The 24,928-nt window shown below is 59.7% G+C and overlaps 2 protein-coding genes across 8 annotated transcripts in view; one reads left to right on the forward strand and one right to left on the reverse strand.

The window, feature by feature from the left end:
• COL6A2 (collagen type VI alpha 2 chain) overlaps positions 1-2,865 on the forward strand; it is a 32,017-nt gene extending 29,152 nt beyond the window's left edge. For 3 of the 5 annotated variants that reach the window (XM_032357693.1, XM_032357716.1, XM_032357705.1), the window contains one exon: positions 2,251-2,865. In XM_032357693.1, coding sequence (XP_032213584.1) covers positions 2,251-2,849 — 599 coding nt within the window. In that variant the 3' untranslated portion in view covers positions 2,850-2,865. Of the gene's footprint in view, positions 1-8; positions 1,108-2,250 lie in introns of those variants that run through there. The other 2 variants (XM_032357727.1, XM_032357736.1) reach the window with 1 other exon arrangement.
• A 4,368-nt stretch (positions 2,866-7,233) lies between these two features.
• Positions 7,234-24,606, reverse strand: FTCD (formimidoyltransferase cyclodeaminase). Of its 3 annotated transcripts, none has more exons than XM_032357768.1 (14): positions 24,488-24,606; positions 23,557-23,707; positions 22,732-22,860; positions 21,671-21,759; positions 21,358-21,537; positions 20,257-20,394; positions 19,946-20,077; positions 13,966-14,027; positions 13,445-13,574; positions 13,196-13,357; positions 9,918-9,961; positions 9,561-9,699; positions 8,632-8,727; positions 7,234-7,496 (listed from the first exon to the last, which is right to left on the reverse strand). In XM_032357768.1, the coding sequence occupies exons 1-14, from the start codon at positions 24,539-24,541 to the stop codon at positions 7,410-7,412; spliced, it is 1,593 nt and encodes a 530-aa protein (XP_032213659.1). In that variant the 5' UTR covers positions 24,542-24,606; the 3' UTR covers positions 7,234-7,409. The 3 variants fall into 3 exon arrangements, with proteins under 3 accessions (XP_032213659.1, XP_032213650.1, XP_032213640.1); XM_032357759.1 differs by having other exon boundaries at positions 23,557-23,754; XM_032357749.1 differs by having other exon boundaries at positions 23,557-23,740; positions 24,488-24,598.
• Between the last annotated feature and the right edge of the window lie 322 nt (positions 24,607-24,928).

The raw sequence follows: 24,928 nt of genomic DNA on the forward strand, positions 1-24,928 counted from the left end.
CCCCGCAGATGGACCGCTGCCTGGCGGCGAGCCCCCGGTCACCTTCCTCCGCACGGAAGAGGGCCCCGATGCCTCCTTCCCCAGGACCATCCCCCTGATCCAACAGTTGCTAAACGCCACGGAGTTCACGCAGGACCCGGCCGCCTACTCCAGGCTGGTGGCCGTGATGGTCTACACCGCCGAGCGAGCCAAGTTCGCCACAGGAAGCGAGCGGCAGGACTGGATGGAACTGTTCATTGACACATTCAAGCTGGTGCACAGGGACATCGTGGGGGACCCCGAGACGGCGCTGGCGCTCTGCTGAAGCCGTGGAGGCTACCCGCGGGCAGGACTGGCCCGAGCTACCCCACCCAGCCTCTTAGCGACCTGGGGCGGCCGACCGCACACGAAGGGGCTTGAAACAACAGAAGTCTATCGTCTCAGTCTGGGGCCGAGAGTCCAAGGTCCGGGGGTGGTGGAGTCACACTCTCTCCGGGGGCTCTGGGGAGGACCAGCCTGCCTCCTCCAGCTCCTGTCTCTGCCGCTGGTGTCACCTGGTCCCTCCTTGGAAACCTGACCCTCCACCCCCTTATAAGGACCTTCTGGTAGCGCTTGGGGCCCACTGGAGAACCCAGAGTAGTCTCAGGCTCGTAATTAATTCTCCCCACGTCTTTCTTTGCCCTGTAAGGTCATATTCAGTCTTAAAGTTTAGGACACGGCATCTTTGGGGAGGCCATTGTTCAGCCAAAACGTAAGAGAGACGAGCAGAGCCTCACAATCCCCGAACTCCCGGCTTCCCCTGCAGCTCCTGTGCCTGCCACCACCCCTCAGGCATTTTTTCTCGGCCTCCTGGTTTTTGCATTGAGGAAATCTGCCCCGAGGCACCGCGTGTCTCTGCTGGTGGTGACTGAGCGAGGGGGCACCCAGCTGGCTTGCTAGACGTGGATTTAAAGCAGAAGCTGCTTTTCATCTGCACGGCTGACAAGATAAGCTACGTCATTAATATAAGCTTCTTTTAAAAAAAAATCCTGCCTGCCAGAAGTGTGGCTCTGCCCGCCAGTGGCCTGGCCACCCTCAGACGCTGTGACATCCTAAACATGCTATAAAAGCTGGAAAAGTGTGAAAGCATTGCTGTGGTCCCGTGGCGTGCTAGGGTGACATGCTGTGGCTGGGGCCTGGGCTGAGACCCTGCTGGTCAGTGCCGGGAGTCAGGACTTCCTCCTTGATGGCGTCCACACCCTCCTGGCCCCAGGGGTCAGCCAACTGGGCCCCATATCCCAGATTGGGGCCCGCAGGGCTGAGAAGCTGGACGCCAGCAGGACGGCCAGTTCCGTCCTCCCCTAGCCCAAGCTGTGGTTGGAGGTGTGGTCTCCAGCAAGGCCACGGCGGAGGGGCCGGGCTGCATTCTGCGGAGGGTGGACCACAGCCCACATATGTGAGGAGTGGGTTTCCAGGCTGTGCTGGAGCACCCAAGTCCCCCAGATGCTTGGCCCCAGCCTTGGCTGCAGCCTTGCCCCCAGCACTGCCTGGCAGTCCAGGGCAGGTGACCTCCCAGTGGGAGCAGGGCTCTCCTCAGCTAACAGGGAGTCACGGGAGCTGCTGCCGGGGTCGGGCCACGCCCGTGCTCACCGCCCACGGGAGAGATGTCCAGTCACGGAGAATACAGGCTCCACTCCCCACTGCTTCCAAAGCTGGGACAGACACGGTCCAGCCAGTGTCGGGCAGCTCTGGGACCACACGGAGGAAGGGGGTCATGGCCAAATGTGGGTCCTCGCATCCTGGGGGTTTCAGGACTGGAGGTCTTATGAGATCTTTTTCGTGGATTACAAATGCAAAGACAGCTTCCCCGATCCTCCGTCCCACCCCTTCTGTGGACTGTGGCCCTTTTGGGGTCTCTTTCCTGCCCAGAAGGGCCTGGAGGAGGTGACTGGGCAGAGAAGGTGCTTGGAGGGTGGAAATAAGCCTCTCAGCCTTCAGGTTTGGGGCATACCCTGAAGAGAGCAAAACCAGCAGAGACGGTGACAGGTTCCCCAGAACTGGGGCCCACCCCTGGCCCACTGTGGTGGGAGCCTTTGGATGCAACCCCACAACCCCGGGAGGTTCTAACGGCTCCAGTGGGAGGGGTGTGCACAGAGATGGGTGCAGGGCACGGCCAGGGCAGGGTACCAGACGGTGCCAGGGCCTGGAGTGGCCAGGAAGGGGCAGCAGGGGCAGGGCCCGGACGTGGGGCCTCACCCGGGTCGCCCGCCCACCACCCCGTTTTGCCCCCAGAGCTGTACGTGGCCCAGTGCACGCAGCGGCCGGTGGACATCGTCTTCCTGCTGGACGGCTCGGAGCGGCTGGGCGAGCAGAACTTCCACAAGGCGCGGCGCTTCGTGGAGGAGGTGTCCCGGCGGCTGACGCTGGCGCGCAGGGACGACGACCCACTCAACGCGCGCGTGGCCCTGCTGCAGTTCGGGGGCCCGGGCGAGCAGCAGGTGGCGTTCCCGCTCACCTCCAACCTGACGGCCATCCACCAGGCGCTGGAAGGCGCGCGCTACCTCAACTCCTTCTCGCACGTGGGCGCGGGCATCGTGCACGCCATCAACCACGTGGTGCGCGGCGCACGGGCAGGGGCTCGCCGCCACGCCGAGCTGGCCTTCGTGTTCCTCACCGACGGCGTCACGGGCAACGACAGCCTGGAGGAGGCCGTGCACTCCATGCGCAAGCAGAACGTGGTGCCCACCGTGGTGGCCGTGGGCGGCGACGTGGACGCGGACGTGCTGTCCAAGATCAGCCTGGGCGACGCGACCGCCGTCTTCCGCGAGCAGGACTACGACAGCCTGGCTCAGCCCGGCTTCTTCGACCGGTTCATCCGCTGGATCTGTTAGCGCCTCCTGCCTCCTGGCCCGCCCCGCCTCCTCCCTCCTGGCCCGCCCCGCCCCTCCCTCCTGCCAGGCCACCCGGCTTCCAGCCCCCATCTCGCACTCCCAGCCCCCGGCCCTGCCTGCGCCCCGGGCTCCCCAGGCCCGCGGGCACCGCCTCCTACCCATGGTGCTACTCAGACTCACCCAGAGGTCCCGCGGGCTGCAGGCTCCATCTCCAGGTGCGGGTGTCAAGTCGGGAAAAGAGGACCCGCCCCACGCGTCCCCAGCTTCTCCAGAGAGCCCCGCCTCCCTGCGCTCCCGTCTGTCTGTCCACGCCCTCCCTGGACCCCAGAGGCTTTGCAGGGGCCTTGTGGTGGCCAGTGCTCCAGACCCTCACGGACAGCCTCCTGAGGCCTTCCTCAGTCCGGCCTCGTCCCCGGACTCCGCAGCCCCTCTGGTGCCCTCCAGAGGCTCTCTGTGGGCCCGGCCGGCTCTGCTGGGCTTGCTCCCAGGTCCCTGCCTGGCCTTTGGAGGTCCGCTGCCCAGACCGAGCTGTGACAGCAGGCCCTGCATGTTCCTGCCTGCGCACGCCCCAGTACAATAAAGGCTTTCAACTGCCGCCTGCTCTCAGCCTCCTCGTGTCTGTGCTCACCAGGGAACCCCACAGGTGCCAAGGAGCCATTCAGACCACTCATGTGCCCCCGGGACTGCTCACGGTGCCCCACCCGACCCGCTGTCCCGGGGACAGGCGCTGGCCCCCGCACCACCCCAAGTGTCAAGGCCGGACGGCCTCAACTGTGGGACCCACGGCTGTCTGGCTGGCCTTGCACTTAGAACGCTGTTGGGTCAGTGACAGTCCCTCGAGCCCCAGAGTAAGCCAACGTACTTTCAAAATGTTTGTGGGGGGAGGAGTTACGGTGGAGGAGTAGGGGACCCTGATTTCCTCCGGTGCCCCGAGTCCAGCTAGACAGTTTACTGAGCACCTGCACGACCAGTGGAGGTCAGAGAAGGACCTGCTGCCACCCTACAACCAGGAAAGGAGCCTTTCCGGAGCCGGCGGGAAGCTCCCCGGGAGCAAACCACCTAGTGCAAGCGCGAGCCGCTCCACAAGCCCGAGCCCCCAGAGTCCGCCGCCGGGAGGACACCTGAGAACCAGCGCAGCAGGCCCCTCCCGCAGAAGACCAGCAGGAACCGCGGACAAGGTCACCGTCATGCAGACCGCGGGTTGGGCTCTTGGGGAAACTGAATACAGCATTTGCGGTTTTATTGTTCTCGAGTCTTCCAGCTTTATTTCAGTTATTATTTTATCAGTTCTTTTTTAATTTTTATAGTTTTTAATTTTTTGTTTCCTTTCATTGTATTTTGTTTTTGTATATACATACATTTTTCTTTCCTATTTTGGAGTCCAGTTTCTTTTAACAAACAGACCAAAATACACCCAGGATCTAGCTTACTGTTTTGTTCTTTTTTATTTCTTGTTTGATTTTTTTCTTCTGGTTTGTTTTGTTTGTATTTTTCTGTTGTTGCGATTTTTGTCATTTCTCTCTCCTTCATCTTTTCTTTTCTGGACATAATGATGAGATGGAGACTCTCACCCCAAAAGAAGGAGCAGGAGGCAGTTCTCACAGGCAGGGATGCGGCCAACATGGAGACAAGTAGGATGTCAGAATTCACAACGGTGATCACAAAGATACTAGCTGTGCTTGAGAAAGGCACAGAAGAGAAATTGCTGGAGAAGTAAAAGAACAAACATCTAATGAGGCTGAAATTAAAACGCTGTTACTAAGATACAGTCAAAATGGAGGCTCCTACTGCTGGGGTAAGAGAGGGTCAGTGACCCGGAGACCACATGATGGCAGAGAAGGAAGCTGAGAAACAGAGATAAACAACGAGAGGGTCACAAGGGGAGAGTTCGAGAGATCAGTGACACCCAAAGTGAAATAGTATTCGAATAATAGGGGTCACAGAAGAGGAGGAGGGGGCGGGCAGAAGGCTGATTTGAACAAATCATAGTGGAGAACTTCCCTAATCTGGACAGGCATTCGAATCGAGGAGGCACAGAGAACCCCCTCAAAATCAATAAAAATAGGTCAACACCCCAACATATAATAGTGAAACTTGCAAATCTCAAAGACAAATAGAAAATCTTGGAAACAGCTTAGGACAAGAGGTCCTTAACCTACATGGCTAGAAACATAACTTTGGCAGCAGACCTTTCCACAGAGACCAGTTGGGACAGAAAGGACTGGCATGATACACTCAGAGCACTAAATGAGAAAAATATGCATCCAAGAATACTTTATCCAGCTAGGCTGTCATTGAAAATAGAAGGAGAGATAAAGAGCTTCTGGGACAAACAGAAACTAAAAGAATTTTCAATCACCAAAGCATCCCTACAAGAAATATCAAAAGGGGTCCTGTAAGCAAAGAGAGAGCCTAAAAGTAACATAGACCAGAAAGGAACAGAGATGAGTAACAGTCACCTTACAGGCAACGCAATGGCATTAAACTCATATCTTTCGATAGTTACCCACAATGTAAATGGGCTAATGCCCCAATCAAAAGTCATAGAGTAACAGTAAATAAAAAAGCAAGACCCAAAGAGATTCATTGTGGACCCAAAGACACCTCCAGATTTAAGGTGAGGGAGCGGAACACCATTTTTCATGCTAATGGACCTCAAAAGAAAGCTGGGGCGGCGATCCTTATATCAGATAAATTAGATTTTAAACCAAAACTGTCATAAGAGATGAGGAAGAACGCTATATCGTAATTCAAGGGTCTATAAGATCTAACAGTTGTAAATATCTCTGCCCCTAACATGGGAGCAGCCAACTATATCAACCAATTAATAACCAAATCAAAGAAACACATCGACGATAATCTTTTAACTGTAGGCGACTTTAATGCCCGCCCTCACCGAAACAGACAGGTCATCTAAGCAGACCAGCAAGGAGACGAGGACTTTGAATGACACGCTGGACCAGAAGGACTCCGAGGCCAGCAAACCGCCATGCTTGCTTCTCCCAAATGGGCCAACAGGAAAACAGGGGTCTGGTCACCACAGAGCAGGTGTGGGACTTGGGGGGATTATGTGACGGGGGAGGGTCACCCAGGACGTGGTCATAAATCATTGAGCTGTTGGTCATGGTTTCTGAATGTTTCTTACATTTCACAGTGAAATGGTTAAGAAATATGGGAAAGGAAGAGTGAATAAAACCCATTTTGAGCAGGAGTCTCTCTAAATGCCGTTAAGAGAGGTGCCCCTGAGAAGTAGAAACGAAACCCAGCCCGGAGCCTGCTCTCGTTACGCGTGAGGGAGGAATTAGGGATGTGCGTTCGCATGTGCTTGTGTTTGCTTGCAAAAACGTGGAGTCGTACGAAAGAACACAGCGACCGCCGGAGGAGGGGTGAAAAGCCCTGGGGGGACGGGGTGGCGAGGTGTCCCCATGGAGCCCGGTCAGTCCTGTCTGGGAGCACCTGACACGTTGCCTATTTTGGAAGACTAAAGCGGGAAAACCTCAGCCTGTGGCTGGCGGTGGCAAGGCCCTCCTGGGGCAGAGACTACCCACACTCACTCAGGGCTCAAAGCCCCCGGGGTGGCATTGCCTGGGGAACACAGCACCTGCACACAGCCTCCTGGGTGCCCCCGATGGGGCCAGACCCAGCGACCTCGTGCCCCACCCCCTGCTGCCCTCCGCCTCCTGGAGCTCCTACCTCGGACCTCCCGGGCCTCTCTCAGCCACATGGCCAGCTTCGCAGCAGCATCTGAATCTGGAGCCGGGGGCTCCCCCAGCACACCCCCTCCCGTCCTGGCCACCAGGCCCTGTGGGGGGTGCAGGAGAAGGCAGAGGGGCTGTGGGCTGGGAGACAGGGGAGCTGTCCTACTGGGACCCACATCGCTGGGTCTTGGCCCCCGGACTTCTGCTGAGAGAGAAGCCTGTGGCCGGGGTCCATTCATCCTGTGAGCCCCAGGTCTGATGCTTTGTCACCTCCCAGCCAGTCAGGGGAACGCGTCCCCTCCGCAGGAATCCCCAGCGCCCCCAGAGCAGCAGACGTTGGCCACAGCCCCCCACGATTCAGGCAGTACTGGCCTCACCTCCTGCCTGCAACTGGATGGGGAAGCGCTGCCATCAGGCAGGGGGCTTCTGTCCCCTGCATGACCCCAGGGCTACCGAGCCGCAGGCGCCTGCCCTGAGCCCTGGGTGCTCCCAGTGACGCGGGGCCCGGCTCAGGCTCCAGCAGCATGTCACACGCGTCCGTGGGACCCGGAGCCGGTGTGTCACCTCGTGCCGCGCCCCCATGTGCCTGACCACCTCTCCCCGTGCTCACTCACCTCGGGGTCCCCGAGCTCCTGCCCATGAGCTCAGCCCTTCCCTTCCTCCAGCCCAAACACACCACACAGGCACCGGTGGGTCATGACTTTACTAAAAGCAGCAAGTGACGAGGGGTGAACCTGCCACCCCAATGGGACCCCAACCCCTGCCTCCGCCCACTCTGGGCCCCAGAGGGACCGTGTGTGGAGGCTTCCAGGAAGGGGGGGGCACTGAGGGCGGCAGAGTCCACGCAGTCTCCCGCCTGCCGTCACTCCTGCCGGGCCTCCAGGCTCTCCAGCACCAGCGCTGCCTGGGTCTTGGCTTCCTGCAGGAGGCTGGAGATGCGCCGGCGGGTCTGACAGATACAGGCCCAGGTGTCAGTGTGCCCCCCGCCCATGCCGCACCCCCAGGCCCAGGTGTCAGTGTGCCCCCCGCCCATGCCACACCCCCAGGCCCAGACCCAGGCCTCAGTCAGTCTGCCCCTGCAGCCCACCACCTACCTGCCAGCCCAGGCCCCCTACCAGCTCCCTGTGCCCTCTGGCCATGCTCCCTGGCCTATCCTCTCTGGGATGACCCCAAGCCCCCGACCTGGGGACTCCCCAACTCCTCACAGGCCTTTCAGCAAGGACGGGAGGGTCCCTCTCTCTGTCCTGAAGTGGGAGGACCACCAGGCCCAGACCCCCACCCTCCTAGTCGTCCCACATTAGCCACCACTGCAGAGGGCTGGGCTGTGGCCTCAAGCCCAGAGTGGGTTCTCGCAGCCCGTCTGTTAAGTCAGTCCCCACGTGGTCTCCTGGTGGACAGTGACTTCCCTTAAGACCCAAGCTCAGTCCCAAAAAGGCCTTCACTCTGAGCCGTGAGTTTTTCAAGACTGTCACAAAACCAGAGACAGGTGAGTGGTGTCTGAGGCTGGGGAGGGAACGAGGGTCCTCTAATGGGGGGAGGCTTCCTTCGGAGCAAAGAGAATATTCTGGAACATGACAGAGGCGGTGGTCCCACGTCGTGAGTGTGCAAGATGCCCAGCTGTACACTTTAAAATGGAGACTCGCCTACCCTCACAGTCACCTCCACAGCCATTCATGGCAAAACCCTAACAGCTGCTGGAGCTAAGGCCATTTCGTGGGTTGGCCCCTGTTCTCGGAGGGCCCGTGCTGCCAGCACTCAGGGCCTATGCTGGGGGACCCAGCCCTGGGGGGCCCTGCTGGGCAGGTGAGCATGGTGGACAGGCTCGAGCTGGCCAGGGTGCGGCTCCGGTGAGGGCATGGGGCCTCCCCAGTCCCCAGCCAGAGCCCCCCAGGAGGGGAGGTGGAGGTACAGATGACGGCTGCCCCCCCCACCTCCAGCAGCCCCAGGAGGACAGCAGCCCCCGTGGAGGCCAGAGGAACGTCTCATCAGATGGACATGCTCCCCAGAGCCGTACTGCAGAGCCGCAGCCCTGAGGACAACGCCCGGGTCCACCACGACCCGGCCCCCATGCCTCACCCGCTCACCTGGTCCTTGAACGCATCGTCGGTGACGTCCTTCAGGTTGATGAGCACGTTGAAATACGCCCCAAACATGCCCGTCTCCAGGGCCTTGGCCGCCACCTGCAACAGGCGCCAGGAACGGAGCTGGCCGGCCGCACCCCGGACTCACCGCACCCCCTCCGTCCCCCAGGGCCACGGCTGGGGCCCTCACGCCTCATCAGTAGTGCCTCAGGGGTCCCCAGGAGGCACAGGGCCAGCGGAGGCCCCAGCAGGGACGTGCAGAACGGCGGGTTCCAGCCCAGCCCTCCAGACAACCCCAGCCTGACGTCCTCCTCTGGGCGCAGAAAACGGGGTCCTGAGGGAGGTGAGGCCTCCCGGCTTCAGGCCTGGGCTACAGCCCACGTTCCTGGGGTCTCCTCCTGGCTTCCCACGTGCGGGCCACGGGTGGGGAGAGCCGGTGGGAGCACGGGGCCAGGGACAAACCCAGAACGGCAGGAGCCACTTGTGCCCAGGGAAGGAGCCGCGGGACCAGACCCGGCGCACAGCTGTCCTTCTTGGGAAGCCCCACAGCTGCGGTGTTCCGCGCGGGCTGAGAGGTCCCCCGCCCACTCCATGTCCCCGACTGTGCCCCGGGCGCCGTGTGCACATCTGGGGGCCGGCTTCGGGGTTTTCCGAAGGGCAAGGGGCCACGAGGAGGGAATGCGAGAGAACAAGGGAGCGGGAGGAGGGGTGGCCAGGAGGGCCTGAGGGCGGCGCCTGGTTTCTTAGTTCTGCCTCTGCCACGCCGCAGGCTCAGCGGAAGCCCTTGCTTCCCACTCTTGAAACTCCTCAAACGGGATCAACAAACGGGCTCTGCTGGCTGAGACTGGCCAAGACCCCCTGGGACGCGCTCCAGTCCCACGACCCTCCGCGCTGCTCCCCCGCGGCAGGAGCCCGACCCCTCCGCCCCGTACCTGCAGGTCCGACCGGCAGGCCAGGTTCCCGCACAGGGCCAGCTCCTGCAGCGCCGGCCACAGCGAGGCCACCGTCTCTGCCAGCGCCAGGGGCACGGCGACCGCCCGCCTCAGCCCCTCCTGCAGGGCAGCCGCACGCCTGAATCCAAGGGGTTGGTGGTCAGGGTGCAGGACACCCAGGGGCCACGTGGACTGCCCCCCAGCTCCACCCAGACAGACAGAACCGGGGCGGACAACGGGGCCGTCATTATTCCGTCACAAACACAGCGCCGCAGGGGGGTAGGTGGCTCCAAGGTCAAGGCCCTGGGCGTCCACCATCCGGCGAGGCGCCTCCCCCCCAGCCACCGCGACACTCACCTGTCCCTGTCCTCAGGTGTGCTCTTGGGCAGCTTTGTTGCTTCCTGCCAGGAGAGATCACAGAACCCGTGGGGTGAGCAGCGGCCATGGCCCGGAGCCACACGGAGAGTCCGGGCAGCATCCACGCCCCCACCCCCGGGGTCAGCACTTCTGCAGGGCAGGGGTGCACCTCCGAGCAGCCCTTTGCAGGGGCCACAGTTTCCAGCAGGCTCCAGGAACTGCAGGGGGACGCCCTCAGGGGCCGGGCTCCCATCACGGCTTGTGTCAGACGACACCACCCTCACGGGGTCTCAGGGTTAGCTGCGTGTCCACTGTCCTCTCTCACCTGAACCAGCTCAGGCCTCCTCCCGCGAGTGGTCACGCGGGCCCCTACACGGGACGGCCCCCCGGCCACACGCCTGCGTCTGTCCAGGCCTCTCCCTGACACTCTGAAGCCCCATCCTGCCCGTCTGCAGGGGCCCAGGGCCTGGCAGGGCGGGGGCGGGGGGATGTGTCCTTTCTGGATTTGGTTAAATGTCAACATGCCTGAGAGCAAGGGAGCCCCGGCCCCGCCTGGAACTTCCCTGATCAGCACCGTAACCACTCCTGCTGGTGGACAAAACCATCCGAGCCTCCCAGGGGCTGCCCGGGCCTCTAGGGCGGCGCCCACCTCTCCAGGCCGTCCTCACCCACGCGGGGTGTTAGTCCTGTCCCCGTGAGGCCGCCTCAGCCGAGCCTCGGGGGTCTCCAACGCGTGGAGCCGGTCTGGTTTCCACCGGCCGTCCTTCCACAGTCGCGGCGGCATCCCTCGGAGGACGACCGTCCAGCCGCTCTTAGGTTACCCCAAGCTTTGCTTTCCCCCATCTGGAAACCGCTTCTGCCTTTGGCACAAGACAAGGACGCTTCTGTGTTGTTTTCCAGATCTGTACCTTCCTGTTGGCCCGGGAAGGGCAAAGCACTGTGTCCCCTCACGCGGGTCACTGTCCACGGTGCGTCTCCACGTCGTTCTGAACAAGACCTTCGCTGGCCAGCCTTCCCTTCTGATTAGATTTCTGTTTTTCTACTTCCCTCCGGGTGTTTCCTACTTATCCCCCCGTTTCCAATCTGGGGCGGCCAGCCTTCCGTGTCCCCTCAATGCCCCTCCACGTCCGCCAGTCACCAGAGCACAGGAGTCTGGGAAGCGCTGCGGGAGACACTCAGTAAGCTCAGGCCGGGGAGGCCCCGTAAACCACGACACGTGCCCCGGGAGGAGCAGGGAGACTCCGGGTTCAAGGACAGAAAACTCAAGGCTGCTCCGTCGGGAACCGGCACGACCCGCTTGGGGGGCAGCCAGCCCAAGTCCCGAGTGGAGCCTGGTCCCGGTGCAGCCCAAGCCCCAGGTGGCGCCGGCAGTAAGGGAGGTCTGAGAGGGAAGGGAGCCTTGCTCTCCCGGAAGGCACCCAACACCACTGGGCAAAGTGCGAGAGAGGGTCCTGCCATGGTCAGGGAGCAGTGCCACCGGGGCCACCAAGACACAGACCGCGGCGCGACTGCCACGTGCATGGCCTGGGGTTCAGGGAAGGAATCCTTCTACGAATCACCCCCACAGGCTGCCCCATGCATGCCCGGTGATAGACGTCAGAGGCGTGCACAGAGCAGCGTCCCCAGTGCTGACGAAGGGGCCCATGTGCCCCGGTGGGGCTGGCCGGGTGCTGCGACCCAGACGTCCACACATCACACACGGTCCGGGACTTACACAAGTTCGACGGAGGGTTTTTGACTTCATGGTGGTGTGAAAGTGACATGTGTTCAGGAGAACCGGTGCTTGGAACTTGGGATGTGGGTCTTTGCCCAGACTAGCGATGGGCGGTCCTATCCCAAGACTAGGCAGCCGCACGGTCACACTGCTGTTCTGTGGGTCACTCTGGATGTGGTGTTTGGTCAGTACAGAAGCTTTTCAACACTCCCTCATAAGATAGTCCGAGAGCAAGGTGGTCGTGCCCAGCTGTCGCAGACGAAGTGTTCTCAGCAGCTGAAGGCAGGCGGACAAACTGTGATGTGCTGCGTACTGGGTGTCGTAAATGCATATCTGCCTTTCGGTATTTTCAGCTTATGGAGGGTGTATCTGCCGCTACTCCACTGTAAGTCAGGGTAGATCTGTGTGTGTTGTGTCTAGCGCCCATATAGAGAGATCTCTAACAGAACGTCAAGTGACAAGCCCAAGAATGCATGTGATGCCATTTGTGCAAGAAATGAGGAGAAAAAGGCAAATTGGATCTATGTCAATACAATAAACATCTCAGGGTGCATGCCCCATGTGCCTGTTTGGGGCATGCAGGGGTGCGGCAGGAGGCAGGACCCAGGGACCCCTCATCCGCTATCCTCCTGTCCTTGTGAATTTGGAACCACCTGAAGGTTTTGCCTACTTTAAATAGCAAATAAATGAAATTTAAGTATAAAAACACAAAAGGTGACCAGTCTCTCTACCTCCTACCCAGAGGCCGTGGGTTTTAGCTCCAGGCAAGACTCTGATGGTTCCTGTCTGGATACAGCCTTCCCTTAGGGGTACACGGCATGCCCTGGAGGTCACCGGTGGTCGTCAGAGCCCTGACTTCCCTTTAGTGAAGTCCAGCCCACGAGGCAGCTCTGCCTGTGGCCTGGGGTGCAGCCGGTGGCCCTGAGCTCACGTGTCTCCCGGAGCTTCCCACCAGAACGGCTCTGGGACACAGACGCATGGCGGGGCTCGGTCCTGGACTCGCGTCTCGGCTCCTCCTGAGCTACGCCCCCTCCCTGTCCCCCACGGCCGGACACGCAGCCTCCCTCTCGGGTGGGAGAGCAGGTTCCGACCTGACCGGCCTGTCGCGAGGAGCGTTCCCAGTTCTCCCCGTGTCCTCTCTTTGTCTGGTGGCTGGAAAGTCTTCAGCCTCTGAGACCGTCAGTCACTGGCGCTCCCCTGAGGGTCTCCGAGGCCTGTCCGGCCGGGGTCGTGAGGTCCGGCCGCCGGCCCAGTGGCGGGACTCAGAGGCAGCTGAGGACGGGGCGCCGAGCCCGGCGGACCCTCGCTCCCTCCCACCCCACCCGGCCGCTGCCCTAGAGGACCGCGCGGGCCCACGCCCGGGCGTGGAGGGGTGGGAAGGGGGGCGAGAGCGGCCGCCCGCCGTCCACTCCCTGCAGCCTCCCCTGCTCCCCACACCCCTGTGCCTGCCACGGCGCCCGCCCTCCCGCCCGCTCTCCGTGACCCCCGGGGGACGCCCCCGCCGTCCGCTGACCCCATCTCCCCCGGGCTCCCGCGGGCTGGTGGGGTCCCTCTGAGCACCCACCAGGTAGGCCTGGAAGGCCCGGGCGTCGGCGTCCACCAGCGCGGTCAGCTCGGCCGCAGCCGCGTGCAAGGGCGGGATCAGACGCCGCATGGTCGCGTCCAGGTGCTCGAACTGGCGTCGCCCGTAGGTCATGAGGCCGGCCATGGAGGCCAGCGCGGCGCCCTGGGCAGAGAGGAACCGTGCGTGGGACTCGGGACCCCAGGCCAGGCGCCCTCGGGCCGTCCTCAGCCGAGCCGCCTTCGCACTCACCATGGCTGCGCAGGCTGCTGCCACGGAGCCGCCCCCTGGGGCCGCGGAGCGGGCGCCCACCTCACGCACAAAGGCACGCAGGGGCTTGTCCGCCAGGCTCTGCCCAGGCCCGCCCTCGGGGACCAGGTACCTGTGGGGAGTGGCCGGCCCAGCGAGACTCAGGGGGTGTGGGCGGCAGGGCCAGGGGATGGGGCTTCGGGAGACAGGGAGTAGAGGGCGGGGCCCAGGGTCACTACCGCCAGGCAGTGAGGGCAGGGCCGGCTCAGACCCTGGCCCCTGACCCCACGCCTCTTCCCACACATGCCCTCTCCAACATGGTGGAGGGGACACGGTCCCAGGGTGCAGAGTGGCCACGACCACGCAGAAGCCCCATGATGATACGTGTCTCACTGTGTCCCCCCAACTGGCCCCCAGCCTCGTGGCTGGCACAGACACCCTGGTGTTTGCTGATGGAGAAGTGACCACACAGAAGGCTCTGGGAGGACGGCAGCAGGTCTCTGGGGAGGGGGGCAGATGCTCACTCGATGATCCGCTCCTTAGGGTTGAAGGGGGACAGAGAGTCCAGGCCCAGCCGGCTCACCACCTGGAAGGAGGGGCTGGTGATGAAGAGCCATGTAGCCCCCCAGCCCCGAGGCAGGCCACTGCACCATGGGGTCCCACCTGAGTCACGGTGGCGTCCCTGCTCTGGTCCCCCGTGTGTGGGGAGCCAAGCCCAGCAGGCCGCACGCCCACCCACCAGGAGCTTGTGAGCGCCCGCTTCTGGGAAAGCCCCCAGCCCAGGGCAGGCCGCCCCTCAGACTGCCCCCCCATCTTCCCCACTGGGAAACCGACCCAGGGAGAGGAGGTGCCTTCATTCCATGCCACAGGCGTCCAACAAACAGCACCGCACACTGAGCCCATCTCTGAAAGGGACCTACAAAACTAGCCCCTTGGACAAGATTCCTTATGCTTTGGGGGTCAGTTCTCACAACTCTTAAAGCCCAGGAGCTGCCTGACTGATCTAAACATAAGATTTGTTCTATGAGGCAAAATGGATTTTACCTAAATTCAAACTAACATTGGAACAATCTCCATTTGAGATTAGAGTTTTTTCCACCAAAATGTGCTCAAAACACTTTACTGAGCTGTGGGCCAGTGGCCTGGTCCAGCACATCCTGCACCAAGCAGGCTGTTCACAAAACTGGCAAGTGGCAGGTGCTCCTTGACAGAAACAAGCCAGCAGAGTCCCCAGGGGCGGGGGTGGCCCGCAGGTCTCCCCGAGGACACAGAGGTGGGTAAAAGCACCTCCCCAGAGCCCACCAGAGGTCTTCAACAAGCAATAAAGCAAAGCTGTCCTGGCCCAGAAGACCTCAAAAAGACAGACATTGAAACATGAATTTAAATGCCTCGCTAAGTTGGCAGAAAGTAAAGGCGCTTGTTTAAGGCCAGAAATGACCCAAAATGGAACCAGACAGGCCTGCTCATGATACGCTGGGCCCACCCTGGGACATCTGAGAGCCTCTGCCAGCCCCTCATGAGCAGGGAGGTCTCGAGTCCTGAAGGATGAGGCCAGATTGGAGGCTCCTGAAAGGTGACCTCCCCAACGATGAACTAAGATTTAAAAAAACAAAAACAAAAACTACTGAAGGATACTTCTCAGTTTCTGCCTTCCCTTTGGCGAAATAGAAAAAACACTTCCTGGGAATTCTAACCACAAGCCACGCTGAGAGGGTGTGGGCCACAGTCCACACAGAACTCTCTACCTGTGTAGTTCCAAAGCTCCAAGCTGAGTCTGGGGGCCCCTGTGTGATCAGGTGCCCCAGACCTAACAGAGGCAAATCCGAACTTAAAATCCAAGTGTCCAAAATTACCACAGATAAAGTTGCAAAGAACATGCACGCACAATCAAAAATCACAAAATCACAAAGAAGCACGTCACTGTGAGAAAGTCAACAGCTGTAGCAATTGGCAAAATCAGACCTTCAAAGACTGCACATATCAGAACTATCAGGGAAAGAATATAAAATGACAGGTTAAGAAATACAGGAGAGCATCAAACACATTAAAAAATAATAAATAAATGTGGGAGAGATAAAGGCATTTTTTTTCAGTATGGTACTGGCACAAAAACAGACGCATAGAAATGCAACAGAAGAGAGAGCCCGGAAACGGACCCTCAACTCTATGGTCAACTCATCTTTGACAAAGCAGGAAAGACTGTCCAATGGAAAAGAGTCTCTTCAACAAACGATGTTGGGAAAATTGGACAGCCACATGCAGAAGAATGGCTTTGGACCACTTTCTTACACCACACACAAAAATAGATCCAAAATGGATGAAAGACCTAAATGTGAGACAGGAATCCATCCAAATTGGAGAGGAGGACACAGGCAGCGACCTCTGTGACCTCAGCCACAGCAACTTCTCTCTAGACACGTCTCCAAAGGCAAGGGAAGCAAGGGCAGAAATGAGTTATTGGGACTTCCTCAAGATCAAGAGTTTTGGCACAAAGCAAAGGAAACAGTCAACAAAACCAAAAGACAAGTGACAGAATGAGAGAAGATATTTGCAAACGACATAACAGATAAGGGGCTAGTGTCCAACATCTATAAAGAGCTTATCAAACTCAACACCCAAAGAACAAATAATCTAATCAAGAAATGGGCAGAGGACATGAACAGACATTTCTGCCAAGAAGACATCCAGATGGCCAACAGACACATGAGAAAGGGCTCCACGTCCCTCGGCATCAGGGAGATACAAATCAGAACCACAATGAGATCCCACCTCACACGGGTCAGAACGGCTAAAATCAACACATCAGGAAACGACAGGTGCTGGCGAGGATGCGGAGAAAGGGGCGCCTCCTGCACGGCTGGCGGGAACGCAAGCTGGTGCCGCCGCTCTGGAAAACAGCACGGAGGGTCCTCGGGAAGTTGAGAATAGAGCTGCCCTACGACCCAGCCATCGCACTACTGGGTATTTACCCCAAAGATACAGATGGAGTGACCCGAAGGGGCCCCTGCCCCCCAGAGTTCACAGCAGCGACGCCCACGGCAGCCGGACAGCGGGAAGAGCCCGGACGTCCGTCGGCAGATGCACGGACAGAGAAGACGGGGTTCGTCTACACGACGGAATGTGACTCGGCCATCAGAAAGGGAGACGTCCCGCCCTTGGCATCGGCGTGGATGGAACCGGAGGGGACTGTGCTCAGCGAAGTCAGTCCGTCAGAGAAAGACAATCTACGATCTCACTCGTGTGTGGGGTTTAAGAAACAAAGCAGATGGACACAGGGAAGGGAACCTCTCTGGTTAGAGAGAGAGACAAACCGTGAGAGACACTTAACTCCAGGAAACAAACAGGGTTGTTGGAGGGGAGGGGGTGGGAGATGGGGTAACTGGGGGGACAGGCATTCAGGAGGACACGTGATGGAAAGAGCACTGATGAATCACTGAATTCTACCCCAGCAACTATTAATACATATATGTTAACTAAATTGAATTTAAATAAAGAATTATTTAAAAATACATATCTGTAAAGGCAATGCATTGAAACTAGTCAAGGCATTTTTTAAAATTTGTAACATAAATAAAAACATGCATTGCTTAATACTTGTACACGTTACTTGTTAAACTTTGTAAATAAATTGTGTTTCCTGAGGGGGGGAAATGAAAGCATTTTCTTTAAAAAAAAGGGTCAAGTTAGAAAACCGTTACTGGCTGCTAAAACATACGGCTGGAATGTCCAGAGAAACAGGGCGTCTGCATATCTTCCAGGACGGTCCCCAGAGCACTCGCTACAAAAGGAAAAGCTGCAGGAGTAACAGCATCTTGAACCAAGGACCCGGCAGCAGGGAGAGGACCGGCCTGACCTGGGCTCTGAGGACGGCACATCCCACCTCCTCCCGCCCCCGCCAGGAGCCCACAAGCCCAGAAGTCGTCTGACCTGCGCAAAGCCACTTCCTTTCCTTTTAAACTACTTCAAGGTCATTGAAGGGCAAGGGCAGAGGGAGCTGCTCGCAGCTAAAGGCAGCAGAAGTCGAGGCAACGAAGGATTGCCGTGGGGTTGGGCCCCGGGCGAGAGGATAAGTAGCTCCGTGGGGGTGAGGGAGACACGGGCGAAATTTGGTTCTGGTCTGCAGATTAGACGGTAGAACTGTACTGATGCTGAATTTCCTGATTTTGATTATTGTACTGGGGTTGTGCAAGAGGAATGTCCTTGTTCTTAAGAAATAAAACCTGAACAATTGGAGGTAAAATGGTACAATGCCTTTAACCACTCTGAAGTGGTCCAAAAAAATACATGACAATGTGTGGTTACAGAGAGAATGAGACAGTGAACGGGGGGATGCAAACCAGTGGACGGTGGGGAGCTCGTGAGGGGGCTCCCGGCACCGTTCCAGACCCCGGCACCGTTCCAGACTCCCGGTACTGTTCCTACACCTTTGCCGCGAGCAGAGAATTACAGCAACATACAAAATTCACACAAAATTTTGTAACAGCTAGAAGGAGAACAGACCTGGCCATGAACCGTATCAGCAGCTTAGAAGCGAGGCTGGAGAAAACCACAGTGAGTGTCGGGGAAGAAGTTACTGGACTTCGAGGACACAGGAGTCCTTCAGGAATCAGGGAGTAAAACAAGTCCCTGGAGATTGGGGAGATAACCAGGCAGACTTAGACCTCCCACAGGTCATTTGATTCCAGAAGATGGTAAAGATGTGTTTGCAGGAGTGCTTGGGGGGCTCAGTCAGTTAAGCCTCTACCTTCGGCTCAGGCCATGATTCCGGAGTCCTGGGATCGAGCCCCGCATCGGGCTCTCTGCTCAGCGGGGAGCCTGCTTCTCCCTCTCTCTCTCTCTGCCTGCCTCTCTGCCTACTTGCGATCTCTCTCTGTCAAATAAATAAATAAATTTTTTCTTTTAATCTGCTTGACGGTGAGGTTCAGGCAACATACAAGTAGGAACAGAGATGACCTCGACTGTGTACAGAGCTAAGGTTCCATGTCTGTGGGTATTTAAGACATGTGGAACATTTACAGAAGGTAAATGTCAGACAACTGACCTCGTGAAAATAGTGATACGACAACGTAAGTCTAGAGCAGAGACGACGACCTCTCACAGGACCGCACGGATGACCTCGCCTGTCTTCCCCAGGAGACAACAGACACTGTCGACGTTCATAAGGAGCAAAAGAATTGAAGTACGTCACTTAAACTTCATAATTTAACCACCTAGAACTAATAAATGAATTCGGCAAGGATGCAGCACGCCAAGTCAACACACAGAAGTCCACGCATTTCCATGCACTAGGGAGAGTTCTCTGAAAAAGGAATTGCAGAGACCACTGCATTTACAGTAGCCTCGGGAAGAGTAAAATAGCTGGGCCTTCATTAACTTAACCAAGGAGGTAAAAGACTTGTACAATAAAATCTACAAAACATTGCTGAAATTAAAGAAAATGTAAATAAACAGAAAACCCATGCTCATGGATTGAAACACTTCCTCTGTTAAGACAGCTCCCCAAAGCGATGCACAGAATCAGTGCAGTCCTTCTCAGAACCCTAAGGTAGTTTTTGGCAGGCACCGAAAAACCCATCCTGGGCTATGACGGCTACATAACATTATGACATACTTAATATCAACAACTGCATACCTAAAAGATGGTTAAGATGCCAATTGTGTATTTTACTACAAAAGAAAAAAATTGAAAAAAAAAATTAACCACCAAAAGAGCTGCCCATCCCCACTAAAAACTACTGTAGCTAAAAAAAAAAAAATAGAAGAAGAAGAAGAAGAAAGAAAGAAAAGAAAGAAAAATCAGGAAATAGAAAAGAAAGAAAATATGTAAGTCGATGCTAAGTAGGTTTATTTTCTCATTTGCACAGCAGGCTGTCAGTGCACTGACAAAAATTGATAGATTAAATTATACATTTGAAAATTCGGGTGAAATTTTTTTTAAAAATTTAAGACCAATAAATCAAAGACAGGAGTAAGTATATTACGTTCTTAAGCTGGAGAGACTAACCACGCGCAACAGCGTGGAGGCCGAGAAGCAGAGATGTGTTTGCTGAATCAGGAGACACAAACCCAAGCACCAAACTCTTTCAGAGAAATCCATCCCGGGCGCGTTGAGGAGGAATGCCAGCTAAAGTTGGGACAATGGCACCAGCTTCTAAATAACCCGTCACTGTCCGCGGACGGACCCACACAGCCGCGTCCCAGAGCGGGCACGGGGCGGCCGCAGGAGTCAGGCATACCCCCTGCCTCCAGCACAGACACCAGAAGGTCTGGGGGCAGGTGGCATGCATCCCCTCCAAGGAGCTTTGGCAAGACCGAACATCTTCTAGAGGATGGAGAAAGCTGCCACCGTTCCCCTGATACGCTAAGAGCGCGATGTCATCTAAGCACCAACACTAAGAGGAGGAGGAGGGGGCCCGGCCGGCAGACAGGGTGCCCCCGGCCTGCCCCCAGAGCCTCGGGCTTGCTCCCGTCTCCCCACTGGCCCCCACCGGGAGCCCCGCTCACCAGCCTGATGCGATGCTCCTCCTCCAGGAGGAAGAGGTTCTCCTTCTCGCAGTAGAAGGCGGCGGCATCCAGCAGGGCCTTCAAAGGCACCAAGCCCACCAGCTGGGAGCCCACCACCGGAAGGCTCAGCTCCTGCAGGGGTCCAGTGACATCCGTGTCTGCGGGAGCTGGACTTCAGGTGTCCTGAAGGGTGTCCTGGGGACCCGCCCTGCTCACCTGGAGGGACTTCACCCTAGCTGGCAGGGACACCTACTCTGCTCCCCTGCAGAGAGGGACCCCCACAGCCAGCAGGGGACGCATGTCCTGCTCACCTGGGCTTCTCTGCAGGTCTCCTCGTAGACGGTATGCAGTGCCGTGACCTCAAAGTCCAAGAGATTTGTGGACACTTGGGCCATCTTCTTCTCATCCAGGTACCAGCCGATGCCCTGAACCTTTTTCAGGCGTCCTGGCTGCAAAGGAAAAGTCTTCCTCAGCTCGGGCCCTGCCCAGCCCCTCCTGCCGCCTGCATGGAAACCCACTTGCACCCTGCCCCCCAAAGCTGGCTGCACGGGTCCCTCCCCGCACAGACGCCATGGCCCGCGGGTCCTGCGGTGCTGCCCAGCCGGCCGACTGGGGGCCCTCCTCACGCTCCAGAGTCGTCTTCCGTGCCAGCTGGGGGGAGACCCGCCCACCACAGGGAAACTGAGGCCCCCGCACAGGCACAGGCCAGCATCTCGCCCCCACCATGCCCTGGGAGCCTGCCTGGGCCACCCCCACCTCCCATAAACTCCTGGGCTCGGTCCCTGCTGTTCCTCCCTCAACCCAGGGGCCGGCTCTCCACTCCTCACTCCTGGGGCTGGCGCGGCCCACCTGAGCAGGGACCTCCCGCCCGTGAACTCCGCAGGAACAACAAGAAGCCTCTGGGCTCTCCCTCCTTGTAGGTCGCGCTTACACACCACTGCCCGCGCTGCCAGGAAGCCAGGCTCCTGGGGCCTCAGCTGTCTGGCAGGACCCAAGTCCCTGGGGTGGGCGGGGGGGTGCGGGGGGCGCTGACAGGCAAGACGTCACCCCCCACCTCCTTCACCAGGTGTCCCTGGGTCTGTGTGTCCAAATCACACTTTCTGCAAGACCAGTGCTCAAACTAGGGGACAGCCCGTGGTGGGTCAGGGCCCCGGGCCCCCGGAGGTTGGGGGACCCTGGAGTTCCTGGGGGCACCTGGGGCTCAGCAGCCGTTTTCCTATTAGAATGGGAATACCACAGTATTCCACCCGTAGTTCCAGCCGTGCCTCCTGCCGTGGACATGCCCCCTCGAACGCCGGAGCCCCCCCTCCTCACCCACTCGTCAGGGGCCTCAGGCTGGGCTGGCCAGCAGGTCCACAGCAGGGCTCTGTCCCGGGAGCCCCTCAGCTTCCTCGGGGACGCAGGCTGCTCACCTTGTCATTCCCACGGCCCTGCTCCCGAAGGTTGAGGGCGATGCGGTGGGCCTGCTCCTTGGTGCTGAGCAGGTTGATGTTGAACGCAATGAGAAACTTCCGCGCCCCCGTGACAGTGGCCCCCCAGCTGGGGACGAAAGAGCTGGGGCCGAAGTCGGGTGCCCATTCGGCCTGCTTGAGCTGTGGGGAGACTCGGCCTAGGCTGCGGTGTCCCCCGCAGGAGGGACGCCCCGCCCAGTCAGGAGAGGAGGGGGGCGCCCCCCCTTCCCGGGTCTAGCCCTGCCCCCGCCCACCCTGGTGAGGAGACGCGCACCTTCTCAGGGAGGGCCTCATACTCCCCAGCCCGGATGGCCGGCAGGGTCCGGCGACTGGCTGTCCGCGCCGCCTCCCCGTACAGGTACACTGCAAGGGGTCTGGCCAGTCAGGGTCCCAGCCGGCGGGCTGCCCAGAACCCCCACTCCCGGCGGAAAGACGAGGCAGCCGCTACTGCCAGCCCCAGCCTGGGCGGCCACCCTCCCCCCCCCTCGGGTCCCATCTCTCTGCACCCCATGGGATGGGGGCAGGTGGTCACGGCTGGACACTCCTCTGCCCACCAGGGGCAGGGCAGGCCCCCCCACTGCTCCCCTGCCCAGATGTCCCCCAAAAAGAGATCACCGAGATTTTAAGAGTTAGAAGTAGATGTTTGGGATGGAACCATGTTATTCTCTCTTTCTAAAGCGTATTTTCTTTTTTTTTTTAAAGATTTTATTTATTTATTTGTCAGAGAGCGAGCGAGCGAGAGCGAGCACAGGCAGACAGAGTGGCAGGCAGAGGCAGAGGAAGAAGCAGGCTCCCTGCGGGGCAAGGAGCCCGATGCGGGTCTCGATCCCAGGACGCTGGGATCATGACCTGAGCCAAAGGCAGCTGCTTAACCCACTGAGCCACCCAGGCGTCCCCTAAAGAGTATTTTCATTGTACGATAAATAGGACCACAAATTAAGCGGCACAGAGAGAAGAAAACAAAACTCACCACCAACTCCCAGTGTCCCCCCAACAACGGTGACAGCATAGGGGACACTGGCCTGTAACCGCAGGGGTGGAGTTTGGGCCTGTCTGCCCGAGCCCGGGCCCTGCAAGTGTAGACCCTGCGCTGCGCACACACCTTGTCCCCTGCTTGCCTCCGTTTGTGTCAGGTTAATAATTTCCTGATTCGGTTAATTCCCCGAAGGGAGCTCAGCCACTAGGAAGCAGGGACTCGGCTTCGTGGGGCACCTGGGCCTCCCCCGCGGCCGGGAACACCGCACACCGGGCCCGCCCTTTGCAGAAAACCCGCGGGCGCCGCCGGGCGGTGAGGGGGAGCCCCTGCCACGGCGGGGTTCCCTTTCAGGCTCTCACCTGGCACAGCCAGCTCCTCCGCCAGCCGCTGGCCGAAGGCCTGGGCACAGAGCACACAGTCGTCCATGCTGACACCCCTCACAGGGACGAAGGGGCATACGTCCAGGGCGCCCATCCGAGGGTGCTCCCCTGCACGGAATGGGGGCTGAGGAAGGGTGGCCGGGAGCCGGGGGACCCGGGCATGGGCTCGGGGGGCTCGTGGACCCCGGCCTCCCTGCCCCCAACCTGCCATCCATGCCCACAGCCGGCTGGTCCCGCTGACCCCAGGGACCGGGGGGGAGCAGCCGCCAAGCACTTCGGCCTCAGTGGAAAGCCCTGTCTCCCCTCAGAGCCACGCAGCCCTGGTCAGCGCGGCCGAGCTGAGAGGCCGGTGCGACCGCCTCCCGCCGCCTCCCTTCCCCGCAGCCTCCGGAGCGTCCTCCTCACACGCTGACCCTCCCCCGCCCCGGGAGCTCTGGCTCGGACACGGGCTTTCTGACCCCCACAGGGGCCTGACCTCCCCCGCCCCCCAGCGGCCAGAGCCCCTGCCCTTTGGCCTGTCCACCGACCTTTGACCCCGCCTGCCGCAGCAGAAGTGTTTGGTTCTGCGGCTGCGGACAGGCCGGACTCTGAGTCTTGCTCCCTGACCCCCCGGCCCCCCAGGCCCGTGCGGGATGGCTGAGCCTCACTGCCAGTCGCTCCTGGGCACCCCGAAACACAGAGGGGGGCTCCACGGACCTTAGCCTGGCCCCGTGACCCCGTGGGTGCGCCTGACCGGCAGGGTCTCCGGGGTCCTCCAGGGCAGGCTCACGGCCGGGCCCCACACCCCGTGCGGAGGACCCTCACCTCTGTGCTCGCTCATGTCAATGAGCCGGAAGGCCGCCCGGGCGGCATTGAGGGCGCCCTCCACCACGTCCTCGGGCGCCCCCACGAACGTGTAGACAGTGCGGTTGGTGGAGGGGCCGGCGTCCACGTCCAGCAGCACGCAGCCCGGGGTCTGCGCCACGGCGCGGGAGATGGCATCAATCACCTGCGGACGAACGCCCGACCCGGTGCCTCAGTTTCCCCACGGGAGGAGGAGCAGGAGCTTCAGGCGTGGCCGTGCCTCTCCTGCCGCCCCCAACCTCCGCCCAGACGTGGGCCTCAGGAGCTGGTGCTGAGCATCTGGGAAATCCTCCAAGAGCACAAGCCCAGGGAGGCCCTGCACTGAGCTGTGCTCAAGAAAAGGGAAGCAGGCGGCACCGTCCGGGAGAAACTGAGGCAGGGATCGGAAGCTGGGTGGAGGGGCTGCTGGTGCTCCACAAAGGCGACCCGTAGGCCACAGTCACAGAGGGTCAGCGCCCTGGCCCCCCAAGTGGGCCCCAGTGGTAGCAGCTGCGCTAGGGGAGGGGCACCAAAGGCCCAGAACCTTCTGAGGTGGCCGGACAGCCCCGTGGTCGGGAGCAGGGGCTCCGTGGCCCTCAGTGGCCTGCACCAGCTCCATAGGCCTCAGCATCCTCCGAGATAATGGAGAGAATAGCAGAGCCCACCCGATAAGGTTTGGGGTTCAACAGCCCCGTGACCCAGCCCCAGGGCCAGGACCCCTGCCCGAATGTGCAACCCACAGTCTCTTCCTCACCCCTGCTCAGCCGCTCTGAGCCCCTGCGCTCTTGGGGCTCCTCCCCGTGGGCCGACCACAGGAGGCAGTTCATTCCAGAGAAGAGACCCCCCAACCCCAGGCCAAGCACACCCCTTCCTCCTTGCCCCAAGCCCTGTGCCCAGCTGCCCCTGCACTCACCTCCTGGTTGTTCCCCTCTGAGAAGTTGGGGACACATTCCACCAGCTGGGACATGGTCTGGGCCTGGATCCTGGAGCTCCTCTCCCAGGGCAGACGCAGGGGAGGAGGAGCACTGCCTGCCGGCGCCTTTATCCGCCCTCCGGGCCCTCCCACCGGCTGGGCTGCTGATTAACCACCGGTCACAGCAAGGAGGGACCGGCCCCTGTCCCCGTGCAAACACGAGCAGAATAGGGAGGGCGCCAGGCCCCTGTGAGCCAGACCATGGAGGCGGAGGGACCCTCCCACCCGGCTGGGGCCGGCTCCCTTGAAAGCAGCACAGGAGATCAGGACCCTCGGTGGGAGGGGGTCGGGGGACGTCCTCCGGGGTGGAAGACTCAGGTCAGCCCAGGCTCCAATCCCAGGCGACTCAGGGCCTGCTGGTGGTTCTTCCTATGACCCTCC

The sequence above is a fragment of the Mustela erminea genome, chromosome 1 (genome assembly GCF_009829155.1).
Source record: "Mustela erminea isolate mMusErm1 chromosome 1, mMusErm1.Pri, whole genome shotgun sequence".
Classification (NCBI taxonomy): domain Eukaryota; kingdom Metazoa; phylum Chordata; class Mammalia; order Carnivora; family Mustelidae; genus Mustela; species Mustela erminea.